The sequence below is a fragment of the Pelobates fuscus genome, chromosome 3 (genome assembly GCF_036172605.1).
Source record: "Pelobates fuscus isolate aPelFus1 chromosome 3, aPelFus1.pri, whole genome shotgun sequence".
In the NCBI taxonomy this organism is placed as follows: Eukaryota; Metazoa; Chordata; class Amphibia; order Anura; family Pelobatidae; genus Pelobates; species Pelobates fuscus.
The window spans coordinates 200,834,748-200,857,012 of NC_086319.1; the positions used below are offsets into that span (position 1 = coordinate 200,834,748).

The 22,265-nt window shown below is 41.1% G+C and overlaps 1 protein-coding gene across 3 annotated transcripts in view; it reads left to right on the forward strand.

Moving 5' to 3' along the window:
• Positions 1-22,265, forward strand: part of RNF130 (ring finger protein 130) — a 271,051-nt gene that overhangs the window by 225,588 nt on the left and 23,198 nt on the right. The window contains exons 8-9 of one of the 3 annotated variants that reach the window (XM_063447909.1): positions 5,558-5,651; positions 17,204-17,382. The exons of 1 other annotated variant lie outside the window; for it this stretch is intronic. In XM_063447909.1, coding sequence (XP_063303979.1) covers positions 5,558-5,651; positions 17,204-17,219 — 110 coding nt within the window. In that variant the 3' untranslated portion in view covers positions 17,220-17,382. Of the gene's footprint in view, positions 1-5,557; positions 5,652-17,203; positions 17,383-22,265 lie in introns of those variants that run through there. One more of the 3 variants, XM_063447911.1, reaches the window with a different exon arrangement.

The window sequence follows — 22,265 nt, forward strand, 5'->3', positions numbered from 1 at the left end:
TTTAAGATTATACCATTATCTTACTGGTATAGTGCACCTATATCCTGATTGAATGTGGCAGTTTCACTGCTGTGTCAGGGGACATTAGTATATATCTCACTGTTATACACACTATTGGTTCTATTGGGTTATAGTCCTATATGTATACATTGGTTTTGGAGGTTAATTCCACTCTCTAAGTATTCTGTTAAAGCTTAGTGGATAAACAAATACCTTTGTAGACCTAGTTTTTTTAGCATCCTTTATTTATCCAGCTTATTTTAAAGCACACTGCTACTGCTGTTCTGGAACTCATTCTTAATGATAACAGCAATCAACATATTTATTGTTTATAGATAACAATTTATGTGTGTCCTGCTGGTTCTCTTTTATATCAATATTTAGTTGTGACAGTTGCCTTCGAAAGTATAACTTACAACTATTTTAAAACACACAGCTTAGATGATAGGAGCCCTTTTAGGCAGGGTAATAGACTGTTTATTAGGACTATAGTCCCGTTTTGATGATTCCTTTTATACACACTGTAATGTTTTTATGGTGTAACTGATAATACACCTGCTATTCTTGCAATCTAGTCCATATTTGTGTATATTTGGTTTCATCTTTTTAGTATGTATATTTATATGGTGATATAATACATATACCTCTTAGCCCTTTCCCCCCCTCCCTTTTGTTTCTTTAGTACCGTGTGAGTGAAAGTTTGAGCATGTGTCCTAGCCTAGTAACTACCATTTCAATACATTATTTCTTTATTACTTAGATCTCTTACTTTCTGACAATGTACAGCAGAGGATGCTTTTTGAGACTGATACATTTTTAGAAATATATAAATAAAGATACAAATCATGACACGGTAAAAATTTACGGTTGAATATCTATTTTAAATAGGATTTGATAAATCCATGTCTGCACATTTTAACTTGTGAATAAAAGTACATTTTTATTGAATGCTTCAATATCATCTACAGTTACTTTTTCTATAGTGAGGCAATGTGCTCATCTTTTTATTTTGATTGTTCTCATTACTATATTGTATCTGTGGTTTTTGGAAGCTCCCACAGCATATTAAGTTGTAGGGCAAAATAGCCTAACTTAAAACATAGCTGGCAAAGATCATTTTCCAGCTTGCATTTTATGGTTTAAAATTGTAAGTTCACTTAGAATTCTTTGCAGTTCACACTATAGATAGATACATTCATATATAGGTGTCCAGATAACATTATATAGGTTAACACTAAAATATTGCTATGGTTGTGAGTGTAAATGTATAATATAGCCTATCCTACCGTACTTCTTTACTTAGTTATAGGGGATGAGGTATGCTTTGCCAACACTCACCTTCCTACAGTGCTCCCCCTGACCCACACATGATTTAAAACTGAGAGCAATGACATATTATAGAGGTGAGAGGCCATAGTTTCAACGTGGAGATCTCAGTGCACATTGAAATTCCTGGGGCGTTATGCTCATATAATCCATTTCCTCTGTTTCTTTCTACAAACTGTTGATTTGTTTTACTTATTGAGACACACATATACACCTCAAAAGGGCCGTCGTGCTCTCATCCCAGACGTAAGATAAAGCCAGGGACTAATGAAATTGGGCAGCCTAGATGGGCCGAACGGTTCTTATCTGCCGTCACATCTCAAGATCATTTCATACACCCTTTTTTCTTTCAGCAGGGAGTTGTTGTAAGTTGCAGTTGACAGTGAAAAGTGAGACAATCCTTCCTTTGGAAGATACAAAAAAGTTAATTTAACCCCCCAAAAACCTGAAAATGAACATTCTGTCATGTTTTGGAAACATTAGCATATATATTCTGAAATAGCACAGTGCAAGTACCTCTTATCAAAAAATTGTCTAATTTCACAAAATATTTCCCTTGCAAACACTGTCTTCTTGTATGTCTTCCTCATTGATATGAATGAGATGAGCTGAGCTCCCAGTGACACAGACAAATGGATTCACAGCTTTTGCACAAAGGTTTAAATAGAAAAATGTATTAAAGAAGTGTTGGAAGTGTGTAAAAAAACCATTCACTTGGATTGGCTGTGAAGGAGAGCACTGCAGTGGCCAATTGAAAAAAAATTAAAAAAAATCTTTCAGAACATTTATTAACATACACAGTCAATCCTAGATATTTAGATAATGCAATACTTTATAGATCTGATAAGGTTTTATGTTGCTTTTATTATGGTGCCCAAGAAACAGTGGGAAGTTTTGTATAGCATACATTTCAACAAGCTTTGAATTCTCCATTAATGTGTCTCAAGTGGAGCTATACAGCAGAGGAAGAATGAAACTATGTTATTCCGCAATATATATCAGTGATGTGCAGCTTTTAAATTTTTTTGTGTTTTTTGTTTTTATTGTTTTTGTTTCTTTTTTCAGTATTTCTTTGTTTATGCCCATTCTATCTTAATGATTGTATGCGACTCTTTGCCTTTATTTATATGTATATTTTCTTCCTTGGACAAATCTTAATGCCTGTGTGCCTCCATTTTGTTCTCCTTTGTCCACGAGCTGCATTCTGTGGGATTCTTTTGACTAATAGATTGTGGGTAAGTTAGCTTAGCAACTGAAATAGAACTTTGCTTAATGGAACATTATAATGTCACAAATACAAATATGTATTCTTGACACTAAAGTCCCTGTGTGGCTGTTTAGGTGTCTGACCAGCTTAGATTGCACTAAAAAGGTGATTTTACTCACGCCACACACATAGGAAAGCATTGGGAGGCTATTGTGTGTGCGTGGTAAAACGCAGCGCTGCGTCAACCAGCAACTCCTCATAGATACATTGAATCAGAGTGTGGAAATTCTGAACACCAGTGCCTTACACTGCAATGCTTTCCTATGGAAGGGCCTAATGCATTCATGGCGCTCCCCATGCATTTGCATTATGTCCCGACGTCGGAGAAGGCAGAGCTCCAACCCAACTCTGAGAGATATTGGTGCTGGAATCGGTTAAGTGAATACAGGGTTTTTAACATAGGAATATTATTAATGATAAACTGATTTATGAACACTGTTGGATTACTTTTCTTTGTTTTTATAAAGCTTCCTATAGCAAGTGTGAGCACAAGCTATTGTAAGTTTAGCCGCAATTAGTACTTACAGTATGTCTGTGTGAAAGAACTGTCTAGACTAGCAGTTGCGTTGCATATTTTTCACACACACTCTGATAGCTTTTGATTAAATAAAATATCTGCTAAGAGCCTTTCCTTTCACCAGCCAATCAGAACCTTAGGTTAATTAGGTAGCACATTTCTGTAACATCAGTGCAGAGTTACTAGTCATATGACTAACCCTGCCCCCACACAGTGACTGCTCTATAAAGAAGAAGAGATAATCAAAAGTATAGGTATTTGGAAACAATGGGTCCAGAATGCAGAGCAGCATTAGAAATTAAAGGGGCACCACACTGCCCAAACACAAGAAAAAATAATTATAATCGCTGTTTAGTAGATATACACCTAGTGAAATACGCTTGTATTTAATTGAGTTTTTTTATTGAGGGTATATGTAAATGTCTTGTCTAAAGCTTTAGAAAGCCCTCCCCTTCTAACCTCGCCCAGACTTTTTGTGGCTGTCCATTTCCCACATATTTGAGTTTCAAATATTCATGACAAGTGTTGTATCTCTTCTATCCAGGTTTGGTTGGATGGGCAAATTATATTGGACTGCTTTTATTTCTGAAACTTTGACCAAGATCTTTTTCTTATTTTTGTTTGCTGCACAGTAAGCCATAATACATCCCTCCCAACTAGAGAATCAGAGAGCAGGAGGAGGGGGTGGACCAGTGTCATGATTGTGTAACTGGCTCCTCCCCAAAGGCAAAGGAGGCGTGTCTGCCTAAATTACTGGCTGTGAATGCACACCTGGCTGCCTATCTATAACACTCAGAGCAGACACAGCATGTAGCTCTGTTTCTGTGCTTTCTGCGAAGTCCTAGTTCTCTGAACATGTAATGACACGCTCACGTTAAGCATGTTGGGGACAGTTCCTTGGTGTCCCAAAAAGTGGGCACCATGGGACTAAGTCACGAGGGCAGGAGCTAAAACTGGGGACTGTCCCACCAATATTAGGACAGTTGGGAGGCCTGATAAAATGCTAGTGCTAGATATCTATATTTATTAAATCAGTTGTACTTCCTCGGGATGTGTGTCAAAAGTACTTTTTTAATGTGCCATACTCTTGGAACAATAATTTGTCTTGCCAGTATTCCATGTTGATCCTTTTTTAAATTTTATAAATAAATGAAAATGGCTAACTAATGTTGTCAGTGGTTTATGGGCTCATGCATGCATGCATATAGGAATTCTTCAGATCTGCCCTGGGAATTTCATGAGAATTGGTATGGAGCCCCACTTTCTCTCAGCCTGACTTTAAATTGGCAGGTTTAGGGCAGGGACAAGTTATTTCCTGCCCTCCAGGAGATGAAATGTGGTACTTCAGTAGGGCTTGATTTCCCATTAAGTCAGCACCTGGCCACTAGGGGGCATCTGTTTTTAGCACTTATAATGTGCCTTTCTGAGCTTAAATAGGATGGTGGGGAAACAAGTACCAAGAGCCTTTGGCCAGTGTCCTCTTTTGTCCAATCAGCCTTAAAAGCAGAGCTGCCGGAATAGTTATAGAGGGTGTAAAACATAGTGCTGTCCCAGCTCCTCCAGTGTTAGAATATGAGCTGGACAGGAGCAGGGGAAGCTCTGATTTTTACACACTGTATAACAACTCCGTTCTAATATCTAATATCAGATGACAGGTCTACAGGAGACATAGCAGGTTGAGTACTTTGCAAATAACCCTTCAAACTACAGCACTCAAAGCCCAAACCTGAAAATAAACCCTTTACCTTAATCCTATGTTTAACTCCTTTTAAAAACTAAACCCCTCAGTGCGCCTTAAAATGTTGTGTCTCCAGGTACATGACGTGTAAATCCAGCCCTGCTCTTCAGGTCACAGAACTACAGACATTCTCTGATAAGCTGTGTGCTGAAATGCAAATAGATTCTTTTTATTTATTAGAGAGATAATCACTTACTTGTGAAATAGGAATGCATTCACAAGTTTGCCTTTGCCGATCTATAACAAGCCAACCTTTGTTGTTTGATTTGATCTATTTGCAGCAGAACATGTTTTAATGAAAAAAGCAGTTCTTGCAGCGCCTCCTTCTCTAATACATTATGTATATAAATGTTTAATTAGTGGATGATGAATGCTGTACTATTATAATGACTGACAGCTACATCTGTAGTTTGCTCTTCTCTGTTGTCTGCGACACCTGTTCATCCTTTCTCGTTGCTAACCCTTTGCTGCTACTCTTCCTTAAACCACAGATCATCGACTTCCCTCTAATTCTATTATTCTTTCTCCGACAAGTAACGCTACTAATCTCCGCTTTCCATCCTGGCCAGACGGGTCAGGCCTTTGGTGTGGCCCCCCTGAGCCACCCTGTTCCTTCTTCCCTTCAGCCCTTGGGCATTTGAGGGAAATATTGGCCTTGCTGCTGAAATTGCTACCAAGAGTGACTCCCTCCCATTTCCTTTGTCAACAGAAGAATGGTTTATTATTGCCAGCTTTGGCCTCCTCAGTGCCCTTACGCTGTGCTACATGATCATCAAAGCCACGGCCAGCCTGTATGCCACTGAGTAAGTAACAATACCTTTTCTGTCTCGTAACTGTTAAGAGTTCAGATTACTTGCATTTTGTACAGCCGAGCTTTCGCAGTGCATTACAGAAAGCTGACTTTGTTTAATATTTCAAGGAAACAGTGTGTGTGTTTTTATATATATCATGCCACATAATGATGTTTAACTGTTTATGAAGACAACTTGGTCATGTAATTGGCATGTATGCCATGCGTAAAAGAGCAGTCTAAACACTATAACCATTGCAGCCCATGACCGTGTTTATGGCGCTAGTAGGCTCTGCGCACTGGTTCTCTTTTTAAGAGTGGATTTACCCTCCGCGTTTGCAGTTTTATCCATATTTACATACTAGTGCTCAGGCTGAGGGTATTGTGGTTCTAGTGTTTAGGCTGGCACTTTAAAAAAAAAAATTAAAAGTAATTAATGTCACTTCCTGAAAATGATCAAAATCTGATGTTTGTTCGATTTTAATCTTAAGGTTATGTAGGGAGTTCTACATCTTTGCATCAGAAAGATCCCTACTGTTGCATTTTTCTCTGTCAAATTGCTTGATACACACACATATATATATATATATATATATATATATATATATATATATATATATATATATTATATATAGGAAAACAAGGGTCTGGCTCCACTCACCTGAACATGCTTAAATGGGGTGCTGCTGGGGGCCAAAAAGTACAGTAAAAATGAAAATCCAGCACACTCCTTTATCTACTAAACAGCTACTTTGGTGCTGGCAGATTTTGCTAGTTTTATTAAAAACACCTAATCTAGGCAAAAAATAATGGGGGTTTAGTTACATTATATGATCATACATTGCATAAGCCTGCCACACGTCAATGTACCCCATCTTTGGCAGCTCCTACTCTAACAGCCTAATGACTGCTAAATGAGCTACTCACTTGGGGAAATCCTTCCATCTCAAGTTCTCTGCAGTACAAGGCTAAATAGGGTCCTGAGATGAGGCACCTGTGACATATATATTGCCATCTCTTACTAAAATTCTTAAAATATAATTTTTTTTTTTAATCTTGGAACACCTTAAAAATTTCTTTTAAAGGTACACTCCAAACACCTAAACACCTCTCTCCCTGCTTCCAGAAGCTTCTGCAAAGGGCTTTCAATCAGCTCCAGTGAGTTAAGACTGTGCAGGGCTGCACTCATTGGCTTAGGGTGTCAGCTGCATGCTCATAGCCCTGCACAGTCAGACAGCCATCCGGCAGCAGGGGGAGGCAGTGATAGGTGCTTGTTGGGACCCAGGTGAGTTGCCAAGGTATTGTTGAACAAATTGACTACTTACTCTGGAAGGGTGCCAGGGCAGTCTTGGAATTCTGACCACTACATTAGCCTGCAATAGTCATTGTGATTGAAGAGGTATTTTCTTTTAAAAGGGCATTCTAAGAAATAATAATTACTGTAGTGCACAGTTATGTGGTTATGCTCCCAAACGTCTATGGACTTTAAGTTAAATATATGTAATGCAACATATTTTTATATGATCAAAGACATGTGTAGAATGACTTTTGTAAACTATTATTGAAGTAAGAAGTTTGAAATTAATACCAGGCCATAACTAGACATTCAATTATGCTTCTCTGTTCATATTCTGATCCTGATTACTGATTGTGATTGGTTTTCTAGCTGAAGCCTCATGTATTTAGAATGCCATAAAACTAGATTCAGCGGGTTAGGTTTATTAACTGCTTACTCTGAAATGTCTTTGTTAAAATGGTAGAATTTTACACTATATGGACAAAAGTATTGGGACACCCGACCAGTACATCAAATGGAACTTTTGGGATATCACATTCTAAATACATATACATTAAAGGAACACTATAGGGTCAGGAACACAAACATGTATGCCTGACCCTATAGTTTTAAAAACAACATCTAGCCCTCATGGCCTTCCCTTGCCTACCTAAATATAGTAAAATCTTACATTTATTCCAGCCTGCTGCTGGCTCTTCCCTGATCTGCCTGCTTGGCTGACATGATCAGAAGTGTTGACCAAACAACATCACAATGCTTTCTCATACGTTGAGAGACTGTCCAGGAGGCAGATCAGGGGCAGAACCAGCCCAAGCCTAACACCAATGAGCACCTATTCATAAAGATGCGTTGACTCATTGCAGCTCTATGAGGAAAGTACAGAGTTTCAATGCAGATGGTGGAGACACTGAATGGCAGCACAGCTCCAGGAAGCACCTCTAGTAGCCATCTGAGGAGTTACTAATGGAGGTTTCCCTAGGCTGCAATGTAGACACTGCCTTTTCTCTGTAAATTATACTCACCAGAACAAATACAATAAGTTGTAGTTGTTCTGGTGACTATAGTGTCCTTTTAATATGTAGTTGTTCCCCTCTTTGCCTAAATAACCGCTTCCACTCTTCTGGGGAGTCTTTCCACATGAGCTTGGAATGTTTCTGTGGTCATTTTTATTAATTAGAAACATAGAAACATAGAATGTGACGGCAGATAAGAACCATTCGGCCCATCTAGTCTGCCCAGTTTTCTAAATACTTTCATTAGTCCCTGGCATTATCTTATAGTTAGGATAGCCTTATGCCTATTCATCTAGTAGAGCATTTGTGAGGTCAGGTACTGATGTTGGACAAGAAGATCTGGCTCACAATCCTTATTCCAGTTTATCTTAAAGGTGTTTGATGGGTTTGAGGTCACAGATCTGTGCAGGTCATTCAAGTTCTTTCACACCAAACTTATCCAACCGTGTCTTTATGGACCTTTATGGATTTACCTTCACTGGAAGTAAGTGGCCTAGCCTAACCCCTGAAAAACAGCCCCATACCATTATCACTCCTCCACCAAATTTTATATTTGGCACAATGCAGTCAGACAGGTAATGTTTTCTTGGCATTCATCAAACCCAGACTGCCAAACAGAGAAGTGTGATTCGTCACTTCACATAACACATTTCCAATGCTCCAGAATCCAGTGGTGGCTGGCTTGGCGCATTGTACTTAGTGATGTGAGGCTTGCATCTAGCTGCTCAACCATGATAAACCCATTCCATGAAGCTCCTACAGAACAGTTTATGTGCTGATATTTATGCCAGTGGAAGTTTGGAACTCTTGGAACTCTTCAGCTATGGAATCAGCAGAGCGTTGGTAACTTTTACTCACCATGAGCCTCAGCACTTGGTTACCCTGATCTGTGACATTACATGGTCTTCAGCCTCGTGGCTGCGTTGCTGCTGTTCCTAAATGCTTCTACTTTCCAATAATACAACTTACAGTTGACCGGGGAATATCTAATATGAACTGACTTATTGCAGTCACAGTACTATGCTTAACTTCACTAAGCTCTTCAGAACAACTAATTTTTTCAGAAATGTTTGAAAATGCAGACTATATGGCTAGGCACTTGAATTTATACACCTTAGGCAATTGGGTCTGATTGAAACGCCTGAATTTAATAATTGTCCCAATACGTTTGTTCATATAGTGTATACCAGGCAAACCTTATGCAAGTTTTATGTATGTTTAAATGAGTTGCATTTTGCTATTTACTATTAAAGAGACATTCTAACCACCAACGCAACTTTAGCTTAGAGAGAGAGAGAGAGAGAGAGTGTGTGTGTGTATGTGTACATACATATATATGTATATAGAGTGTATGCTGACTAGTGATGTCCCGAACTGTCCGCCGGCGAACAATAGCGTGTTCGCGTTGGGCGAACATATGCGATTTCCGGTCCGCCCCCTATTCGTCATCATTGAGTAAACTTTGACCCGGAACCTCACAGTCAGCAGACACATTCTGGGAGGGAGGGTCTGCTGTTTATTGGCTGGAATGTATCTGCTGACTGTGAGGTTCCGGGCCAAAGTTTACTCAATGATGACGAATAGGGGGCGGACCGGAAATCGCATATGTTAGCCCAACGCGAACACGCTATTGTTCGCCGGCGAACAGTTCGGGACATCACTAATGCTGACCCCTTCATTTTTTTCCCCACATCAATTTACACTCAATAACCCGTGATTAAAAAACTGATTTTTAACACCATTGCAAAAATTTAAATATAATATTGACATACGTATTCAGAAGTTTAACCCAGTACTGTTGAGGACAGTTTAGGTACTTTTGGCAGTTATTACAAGTCATTTTGGGTATGATGCGAAAAGCTTTGCACATCTGGTATTGGTATTTCTGCCGTTGATCTTTGCAGATCCTCTCAAATTGGTTGGGAACTGTCCATGGACAGACATTTTCAGGTCTCTCCAGAGGTGTTCCATAGGATTCAAGTCCAGGCTCTGGCTGGACCACTTAAGGACATGTGTTGTGGCTTAGCTATTTGCTATTTGCTATTAGCTGTTGTCCTGTTGAAAGGTAAAACGTCGGCCCATTCTGGGGTCCTAGACCAGGTTTATATTAATGGTATTTCTATATTTTGCTTTGTTCAGTTTTATAACACCCACAAAGCATGATGCTACTACCACCATGTTTCACCTTTGGAATGGTATTGTGCAGGTAATGAGTGGCAACTTATTTCCTCTAGACATGATGCTTTGAATTGAGGCCAAACAAATCAATGTTTGTTTCATCAGACCAATTAATTTTTTAGTTTCTTTTTTTGTGCAAATTCCGTTTGTATTCACTGCAGCGAGGGGAGGCTTCCATCTGGCCAGTGTGCAACTAATGCCATAATTGGTTGTGTTGCAGTGATGTTTCTCCTTACTCAAAACATGAACTCTGATGCAGAGTGACCATTGGGTTCATGGTCACCTCTGTTAACAGGGCCTCTCTCTCCTGATTGCTCAGTTTTGCAAGGAGAAATCATCATGCCTTTTGTGAGGATGCTGAGGCTTGGGCATTATTGGACCTTCCAACAAGACAATGATCCCACGCATACCTCAAATTCCACCAAGGGTTGGTTACAGAAGTCCTGGAAAATTTCACAGTGATGATCAAAGTCACCTGACTTGAACCAAAGAAAATCTCTGGTAGGATTTGAAGAAGGATGCAGCATGCAAACCCAAGAATATTACTGAACTGGAGACTATTGCTCATGTGCAATGGGCTAAGATTCCTCAGGAACACTGCCAGAAGCTAGTGTCTGGCTATGCATCTTGTTTGCCGCAGGTCATAACAGCAAAAGTAGTACTCTACGATGTACTAAACATGCTTGCCATAAAGGGGTTGACTGATTTTGAGATTATATGTTTTGTTTGATTTGTTCACTGCAAACAGCTGAAATTTTGACAATAAACCTGATTTCCAATAGGGGATGAATATTTTTGATTCCAACTGTATTTATCTGGTTTGATTATTCTTCAGTGAGTCACCTTGTGTTTTTTGGTGAGTGCTATCACAACAGCATCTCCCAGAGTCCTTTATTAAAATATTTATTTTTTTTCGTGTTTTTTTTCTGTTGCATGATGGATAAGTATATACCTGTACTGACCAAATACCCAACTCCACTTGCAGCAATGCAGCCCAGCCCTTTGGTGAACAAACTGATTTCTGTTACCCCCAAATATTTAAAAATGTGACTCATCAGTCCATGGTACAATTTTTTTGAATCCTAGTTTCTGTGTTTTCGTGCATAGTTGAGTAGCTTGGTCTTGTTTCCACATTGGAAGTATGTCTTTTTGGCCACAAGTCTTCCATGAAGACCACTTTTGACCAGACCTCTCTGGACAGTAGATGGCTGTACCAGGGTTCCACTGTTTTCTGCCTGTTTTTTGTACTTCTTCAGCTTGGACAACACATTTGGAAACCCCTGTTTTACTTACAATTTCTTCGTGGGAGAGACCTTGCTGATGCAGTCTACATGCTGCCTTGATACTGTGCTCAATCTTGCCATAGTGTTTGACATTAAAACCGCCCTTTGTCAGCAGAGTTTGGCTGTTCCTCACCCAGTTTTATTCCTCCTATGCAACTGTTTCTATTACACTTAACAATTTTGCTTCAACATACATATAAAATTGAAGTTTATGAGCCACCATTTTTGGAAGCATTCTTACTTTGCAGCATTTTAAAACACCTGTGAAAATGTATGTATGTATGTATGTATGTATGTATATGAATGCACATGTTCTTAAATGATTATTTTGTAGGAATGGTTGACACTTTATAAATGCCAGTAATAATAATAATTGTATTTAATAATGTTAATGCAAGTTATATAGCATATTATACGGTTTACATGTATTGTGGAATAGAAAGTTTAACAGGCTTATTAACTAAAGTGAGAATTCAAAGTGAACTTCACATTTAAGGCCAAAGCAGTGAACCGAAAGCATTGATAACAAAGTGGAGAATATTCCCAGTTTGGCTATTTTGGCCTTAAATTTTAAATAATCTTTGGATTCTTACTTTAGTGAATAACCCTATCAATGTGTTTAAACTTAAGGTGTTCATACATGGTTTATGCCCACCCCTCACCATAACTGTACGATGGCTGAGAGCATCAGCTGATAGATGCTCTTAACCAAACATTCCTCATAGTGCGGAGATAGAGAGGATGGGAACTGGAAAGACAGCAGTGTTAGGAACTGGACAACTTTGGTTTAAAATGTTGAAAACCAGTTTAAACGTGGAAGGTTAGCTATTGTACATATACGCTTGTCCCCATAACTATTTCAGTGAACTGAAATTGCTATGGCGGTGAGGGTAGTCATTTAACTTTCTCTGCTTATGCCTTCAGCAGTGCTTTATTGGTACCACAAGAGTTGCAGTTTTAGTACTTTGTGGTGTTGGCCCTGTGACTGCTTTGTCCAGAGTGTCTGTCATTTATGAATTATGACCCTTCCTTCCAATTTAAGCTTATGGTCAACTAAAGCAAGTCCATCAGGCTTATTATATCGGAGGATCAATAGTTAGTAGTGAAAACGTTCTTCTTATTCAGAGTGCATACATAGTAATGAAATGAGCTGTCCATAGAGATAAGAGCTTCTTTGTCAGCGATGCCATTTTTAAATGTATCATGGCCATTAAATATACTTAATAGCAATAGGGTATAATATATATTTTACAGTTAACAATAATTCTGACAGATTTTCTTTCAGATTAATATTTTGTTTAATGTAGAAACATTTAAACTGCACAAGATTATGTTTTGATCCTCAGGCTCCAGTAAAAAGCCAAATTATCAAAATCAGCAATAAGCAAATCTGTCATTTGTATATTGGATCAAACCATATGAGTGAGATTCCATAATCTGAGATAATTGTGGTGTCCCACAAACCTGGCCAAGTTATGGGCTTTAAGTGATACTTGGATTGAGCATCACTAGTGTAAATCAGTGTAACCACTGATGACATACTCTGTCACTTAAAGGAATACTGTTGCTTTGATTTTCCTCTCCATATATCTGTTTAAAACACTCTAGCTAATATTGCTTTATGGGTCTTAGCTTCTTTTTAATGAAACATCTTTAAATTCCAATATATGCTCAATATGCCCAAATAAAAATAGAGGCTGGATAAGGTTTTAAACCATACGGTTTTAAAAATCATTTAAATTTAGGCCTTTTATTTTGTTGCATGTTATATTATAATTGAAGAATGCATTGCTAAGCTAATCTCATAAACATTTTTTATGTCCCTGTTTAAAAAATAAAATAAAAAGCAAAATAAAGCTTGCACCAAGCGCCATGACCACTTTAGTGATTTGAAAGTCATCGACTTTGAAATGGACATACAGAGATATAGTATATTGCTGTTGCTGATGTAACTCCAACTTCGGCCATGTCATTATTAACAGTCCAAGCTAAAATCTGTGAACACGGGGAGTCTGTCATCTGCATGCATAGCAATGTTGGCAACAGATGACCATTGGCGGTAGCAGGCCCGGACTGGCCATCGGGCATACCGGGCAAATGCCCGGTGGGCCGCGATGGCCGTGGGGCCGAGGCCGGCAGGGGAGATCACAGGATCTCCCCTGCCAGCCCCTGCAGGGCCGGCGCTATCCGAGCGCCGGCCCTGCTGTGTGTCTCCATCGGCCGGTGGGGAGATCAAAGATCTCCCTCACCGGCCCAGAGACACTTCCAGGCGGCCGCTGGCTGGGGAGGGTGTGAGGGAGGGAGGAGAGGACCGTCGGAGCTCTAGCCAGCAGCTCCGCCGGGTCCTCTCGCGAGGTCTGAGCGTTGCCGCGGCATCAATCAGACCTAGCGAGAGTGAACTCTAGCCGGCAGGTTAGAGTTCACTCTCACCACTGGACCACCAGGGAAGGAAGCATGGTCCCCCTCCCAGGTAGAACGGCTCCCCCCCTCCCAGGCTAAAGGTAAGAAGGGAGGGGGGGATATAACCTTTTTTTTTTTTTTAATTATTAATAAAAAAAATATTTAAATTAAAATAAAAAATCACACTAACAACTCCCTCACACACACATCACCCCCAGACACACACACATCACCCCCAGACACACACACATCACCCCCAGACACACACAGCACCCCCAGACACACACATCACCCCCAGACACACACATCACCCAGACACACACAGCACCCCCAGACACACATAGCAGACACACACAGCACCACCAGACACACACAGCACCACCAGACACACACAGCACCACCACGACACACACAGCACCACCACGACACACACAGCACCGCCACGACACACACAGCACCCCCAGACACACACAGCACCCCCAGACACACACAGCACCCTGACACACACAGCACCACCACGACACACACAGCACCCTGACACACACAGCACCACCATGGCACACACAGCACGCCCAGATACACACAGCACCCCCAGACACACACAGCACCCCCAGACACACACAGCACCCCCAGACACACACAGCACACTGGCGGATCCAGGGGGGGGCAACGGGGCAATTGCCCCCCCCCCCCCTGAGAATCTGAGGTTCTCCCTCTCCCCTGCCGGCTAATGCAGGGCTGGCGCTGTCCAAGCGCCAGCCCTGCAATGTGCCTTCATGGACCGGAGGGGAGATCAGAGATCTCCCTCTCCGGTCCGTAGGCACTGTTTGCTGGCCGCCGGCAGGGGAGGGAGAGAGAGAGGACTCGGGGGAGCTCAGTCTGCAGCTCCTCCAGGTCCTTCTCTCGCGAGCACGGAGCGTTCCCCGCCGGACCACCAGGGATCGAGAAATGCCCCCCCTCCTCCCTAAACAAAGGTAAGAAGGGAGGGGGGACATTATGTATATTTTAAATAAAAATAAAAAAAATCATTTTATCAAATAAAAAAAAAACATTAAAAAAGCCCCCTATCCTTATCACACACATACCCTACACACACACACACACACACACACACACACATACACTGCCCCCACACACAAACACATTGTCCCCCACATACATACACTGCCCCCATACACACACATTGCCCCCACATACATACATACACTGCCCCCATGCACACACACTGCCCCCATGCACACACACTGCCCCCATACACACACACTGCCCCCACATTCATACACTGCCCCCACATGCATACACTGCCCCCACATACATACACTGCCCCCACATACATACACTGCCCCCATACACATACACTGCCCCACATACATACACTGCCCCCATACACACACATTGCCCCACATACATACACTGCCCCCATACACACACACTGTCCCCACATACATACACTGCCCCCATATACATACACTCCCCCCATACATACACTGCCCCCATACACACACATTGCCCCCCACATACATAGACTGCCCCCATACACACACATTGCCCCCACATACATACACTGCCCCCATACACACATATTGCCCCCACATACATACACTGCCCCATACACACACATTGCCCCCATACACACACATTGCCCCACATACATACACTGCCCCCATACACACACATTCCCCCCACATACATACACTGCCCCCATACACACACATTCCCCCCACATACATACACTGCCCCCATACACACAATTGCCCCCACACACATACACTGCCCCCATACACATACACTGCCCCCACATACATACACTGCCCCCATGCACACATTGCCCACCATACACATACACTACTGCTCCCACACACATACACTTCCCCCATACACACACATTGCCCACATACACTGCCCCCAATACACACACACACATTGGCCCCCACACACATACACTGCCCCATACACACAAACTTCCCCCCATGCACACATTGCCCCCCACTCACACTGCAACACACACACACACTGCCCCCCTAACACACACACTGCCGTCCTCACGTACACACTGCAACTTTCACACACACACACACACACACTGCTCACACAGTCCTTCTTACACAAACACACACACACTGCACCCCTGCTCCTACCTTCAGACACACACAGCACCCTCACTCACACACAGCACACACTCGCTACATCCCCTATAACACTGCCCCCTATACACACACTCTCTACAGCCCCTAGCCACACATATTACACCTCAAACACAAATGAAATTGACCTATTTACACAATACCACACCACACTCTACACACATGCAATCCCACAAGCAGGCTCCAAACACATGCACCATACACTTTCCTGGCGCTTTTGTCCTCTGGTATCCCACTTGTGGAGACACCAGAGACAATTTAAAAGCAAACACAGCGCAAGCATGTTATTAAATTTGCTTGCGCTGCGCAGAACAAATACAGGGCCTTTTTCTAATGCCAGAGCTCTTCAGCGGTGCTGTGCACATTGAACCAACTTGCTCACTTTGAGAAGGGGCGTGCTTGTCATTAGTGATGACAAAACACGCCCTCTCTGGACCCGCCCCCTTCTTAGGGGGCCGCTCTGATTGAAAAATGCCCGGGCCTAATTTTTTTCCCAGTCCGGCCCTGGGCGGTAGCCACCCCACCTGCCATGTCCTCACTGACTTCCCTCCCTTATTTATTTTATTTTTTTTCCTTTTGGGGGGGGGGGGGGGAGGAAGAAGGAGGGAGGGAGGAACAGGAACATTCCCAGTAAGGGACACTGAGAAAAACCGTTGCTGTATGAGATGTTTTGTTGAACAAATTCATCGCAGAGTAACCCTTTAATATCTACCTAATACTAGATTATAACAGCATTTAGCATTTAGATAAATTACATGGCGTATGATTAGTCAAATGAGAGCTAAAGTAAATAAAACAAGTTACTTATTTGTAGCATTATAATATTAGGCACAGTGTTGTAATTGGTCTCTCTATATCATAAATGTAGTGCAATGCGACACTTATGACTGTAACAACTAATCATGGAAGTGCAGTTGTTTGTGAGCTATATTATCGATGATGCTCATCCAGCCTTTATAAAATAAATTTAACAAACCTCTACATAGCCAAGGTTAGCCATCACAATCCTATGAGATTTTCATTGACTTTGCAAATGCACTGCACGTCCCCATTAAGTAACGCTTCAAGCCTGGTTGGCTTTTTAGAAAGTTTCATGATTTGACTCTAGCTCTGGTGTATATGTTATTTAAGGCGAGGGCAGGAGCAGCTAACTGTTTATTAAAAGCACTTTATAGGCGATATGAATAAAAAATATTCTCTTTTATCCATATTCTATGTTTCCCCTGACTTTTCCTTTGCTCATGTTCCAGGGTTGAATGGTCATGAAGTTTCTTTATCTGAAATGGAAGACAAGGAAGATGATTTTACCTGCCCTTAAAAATATAATAATCTGCTGTTTTGTTCTTGTTTTTTCGTTTGTTTTTAATCAATCACTAGTGCCAAATTATCATAAAACAAACACGTGTATAATTAAAGGAATTTCTCGAAGGATGTGCGTCTGGGTGGTTTATTTCTTGTTCATATTCTCATTGTATTCTACATGACATGCATTTTCTGTGCATTAATAATATAGCAGCTATAGTTTATTGGACATTGTACACATAAACATCTATTCAGACCGATGGCATATCTAAACAAATAATAAAGCTGAGATACTGACTATCCAAAAATGCAAAAATTCCTGTCCGGCACACTCAATAGCACACAACAAATCGTCCACATTATAATACCTCCTTATCATCAGGCTGTATTGTATTACAGGTGGCAATTTTATTGACAGTGGAACTGCAATTACATGTAAAATCAGCTACTCTCTATCTCAACCTGTACAAGTTACTCAAGTGAAACCAAATTACCGTGAAGAGTGCCTATCATTAATCTGTGTGTATTCTAGGTATTGGTGAGAGAGGTCATCATCTGCTACTAAAATGGTGCCATATTTTTTGTGAAATATTGTTTTCTCTTATTATAGCACTTCATTATAATTGGAAAACCCCTCCTTCTGGTTTTATCCTACCAGTTTCTCAGAAGAGAGATTGTTAGAGAAGGGAACTGCATTTGTTGTGGTTGAAGGAGAGAAAGGGATCTGATTTCTGGTAAAGGGGGAAAAAGAGGAATTTGTTTTTTGGAAGGGTAATGATTCCTGAGCAGGGATAGAGAAAAAGTAGAAGTAAGCTTAATTCTAAAAATATATAGTTACTGGGGAGGGAGAGATGGAAGGGGATCTTAATTTTGTGGAGAAGGGAAAAGTAGAGCAAAAGATGAAGGTGTTCCTATGGAGACTTTAAAGACTGAAGCCCGAGATCTCTACAGTTAGCAGTGGAAACTGTATAATCCAGTGCTAAGCGTTACTTGAGGCAGCATGCTTTTTAAAGGGCCACTATAGTCACCCCAAACCCTTCAGCTCATTGGGTGTCCCAGTCCCACTAAGTCCTTCAATGTAAATCATTGCCGTTTTTAAGAAACTGCAATAATTATATTGCAGCACTAAGACTGCCTCTGTTGGCTGTCAGTCAGACAGCCACAAGAGGTACCTCCTGGTGGCTAAGCATGAGGACATCCAGCATTGGTGAAATCCCCATGGGAAAGCATAGGGGCAATGCTTTCCTATGGGGATGGCCTAATGTACTAGCCAACCATACTTTAGGCACTCTCTGTCCTCCTGTTGTATGACGGAGGAGGCGCAGCACCGACCTATTGCCGATGGACGCCAGATAAGTGTTAGAAGTTTTTTTTTAACCTTTTATGACTGGTAGGGGGACGGGACTAGAGGGCTCTATAGTGTAAGGAATACAGATCTTCATTGCTTACACTATCCCTTTAATGCAGCCGTGGAGTGGTGACTGTATAGAGGGAGCACTAAGGAGCAAATCTTTGCTGCACATCCCTTTATTGTAGTTATGGTTATACTTTACCATTAATATCCCAGAGCACAGTAGCAGCGCTCTTTTCATGAGTGTGGAGGAGGTTGCATGCGATAGAAAAGTAGGATTTATCAAATCCTATATCCTTATCTCTCTGTTAGTCATTGAGTTATCCTTTGCCACAGGTGTTTCTGCAGCCTAGAAATGCTGGCAAAATGGGAGAAACAATGGCCTAAATTGTAAGTAGAGGTATATCCATTTGATGAACAATCTAACCTACATAAAGTACCATTCTGATTTTGCACAAGCACCTTTACATCATTTAAAAATATATATATTTTGATGTTGACATCACCATCACATATTTAAGCTGTATTTTATCATTTTTGTGCATCTCTTAATGTAATTACCTCCCATTGTTAATACATAGTTCAATTTTCAGGCCATTTTTAAAGCATTATTTGATGCTACACATTCATTTATAGTACTCCATTTAAATTACGGATTCGTTACAGTTGCACTTGCAGTTCCTGTTTTGCACATGTATGAGAGCAGATATAACACAACTCGTGAAGTTTGGTTATGGTGTTCAAATGTTGAAAAAGGTCACAAAATGTATCAGTCACCCTAATTAATCACTTTATTGGTGGGTAGGAAAATATAAAAATAGAACAAGGTTTAAATATGCTGAAGTAGTTACACAGTGTCCTTATATGTGACCTCAAGATGTAGTAACGGTTATATATCTTAAACTGTTTTCTAATTCTGAATGCTAGCAGAAAATCGTTTCGACTATGCTTTTCTGCACTGTGTGAACAAATAATTGATAGCACCTCCATAACAACCACCAGAAATATTTATAAATATTAACAAGCATTTACTGGCTGCTTTGTTACATCTCTACACTTGCTCATTAGTGTAAATGTCTAATCAGTCAATAATGTGTCAGCAACTCAATACATAAAAGCATGGAGATGTGGTCAAGTGTCCGTTGTTGCTCAAATCAACTATCAGAATGTGGAAGAGATGCGATCTAATTTACTTTGACTGTGTTTATTGCAGACCTGCTCGTTTGAATATCTATAAAATTCAGATCTCCTGGGATTTCCAGGCATAACACCTCTAAAGTTTGCGGGTAATGATGAAGAAAATAAAACTCTTTAATGAGAGGTCAATGGAAAAGGGTCAGAAACTGAAATAACCAAACATTACAATAGTTCTATACAGAGGATCATCCCTTTTAATGTGCAGCACCTCGAAACTTAATGTGGATGGGCTAACAGGAGCAGAAATTATCACGTTTCTCTCCCATTAGCTAAAACAGGAAACTTTGCTACCCTGGGTACATGTGCCCAAAGACTGGACAGCAGACGATTGGAAAAAAAACTTTGCCTGGGCAGATAAATCTCTATTTCTGCTGCAGTATGCAAATGTTGGTATCAGAATTTATCATAAATATTGATTCATGGCAGGTGGTGATGATGTTATGGCTGGGGGCATATTTTCTTGGACATATTAGATCCTTAATCTCAAATGACCCTTGTTTAAATACTATAGCCTACCAGAGTATTGTTATAGTTACATGCTGAAAAGAGACATGCGTCCACCAAGTTCACATCTGTTTTTGCTGTTGACCCAAAAGAAGGCAAAAAAAAAAACAGTCTGAAGCGCTTCCAATTTTGCAACAAACTAGGAAAATATTCCTTCTTGACCCCAAAATTGCAGTCAGATATCTCCGTGGATCAAGAAGCTATTAACCCACAATTTAATTGCTGATCGTGTTCATGTTCATCCCTTTAAGTCGTATTTCCACAAATCTTCTAAAGACTACTTTCAGGAGGATAACACACCGTGTCAGAAAGCACATCAACTAAATTTGGATGTACGGATGTAACAATGTATTCAATGTACTCACCAGATCACTACCAAACAGAAGCACCACCGGGATGTGGTGGAACTGGAAATTTGCACCATGCGGTGCACATATCTGCAGCAATTGATATCATGTCTTGAAGAATTCAGGCTGTTGTGGGTCAGTTTTAGAAAATTGTACTTAAAACAGGGCTTGACAAATTTGCTTGGAATCTAGGAGCCAGCTAGAAAAGTTAGGAGCCAGAGAAGTCAACACCAAAAATACAGTTTTTAAAGCGACACTATAGTCACCAGAACCACTACAGCTTAATGCAGTTGTTCTGAAGTCTATATCCTGTCCCTGAATACTTTTCAATGTAAACACTGACTTTTCAGACAAAAGGCAGTGTTTACATTGCTGCCAGGTAATACTTCTAGCGACAGTCACTCAGACGACCTCTAGAGGTGCTTCGTGGGTTAGTTCCCTGTAGAGATGCATTGATTCCATGCACCTCTATGAGAAGTTAAATTGGCGCAGTGGCATTTTGCCGTGCATGTGCAATAGTCTTCCAGTGCTTTCCTATGGGGAAGCATTGGATTGGCTGAAATCGTCAATCTGAACCATGGAGGTGGGGCCAGCCACAGCGTCATAAGCACGGCGTGGGGTAAAAAAGGTGAGTAAAAACACCTTTCCCATGTGATTGGAGAGAAGACACACTCACAGACACACACACTCAGACATACAGACACACACACACACACTCACAGATATACAGACAAACTAACAAGTAATTACTTATTTAAATCCACCAAGCCTCCTTATTTCTGGAGAGCTGGAGTGGATAGGTATTCCCTGGGGTCCAGTGGGGCTGCTGTCATCTCCCTACTCACCTCCCTCTCGCGCACTGTTTAGTGAGCCGGGGCCCGGCATCACTACAAGCTGCGCAAGTAGATTACAGCTCTCTCGCCGCGGCATTGTCATCTGTCCGCCCCTCCCTCTGCTCTCCATTACCCGGCCGCCCCTCTCCCTCAGCTCTCCATGGGCTGCCCGCCCCCTCCCTTCCTCAGCAATACATGAGCCAGTCGCTCCACTCCCTCTATCAGCCGCTCCACTCCATCTCACAGTTCTCCATGCCGGTCGCCCACCTCCCTCAGCAATACATGAGCCGGCCTTCCCTCCTTTACCTCTTAATGAGCCGGCCGCCTCACTCAGTCAGCAGCCTGCCTCAGCACTACGTGATCCGACTGCCCGTCTCTGCTCTCAGGTAGCCGACACCTCGGAGGCTAAACATGCTCACAAATCCCATGCGCCAGGACAAATTTCCTGATCGCCATGGCGACCGGGCGCCTGGGATTTGTCGAACCCTGACTTAAAACCTATTCCCTGAGTATAAATCTACATACCGGACCTACAAGATTTTATTTAATCCAATTAGTTTAACAAAGAATCACATTTTTGCCTCATTCCATTTTGTGTAGGGAACAACACCCTAACACACACTAGAATTATATAATTGCATTAACAGGACGTTTTTTTCAAACATAGGCCTTGATTTATTTTTTAATAATAATGAATATTTTAGCATTAGCTTTTTCAAAAGAAGTAATATATTTTAATAACTATTAAAACGTTTTTTTCTTCAAAATATTCTAAATT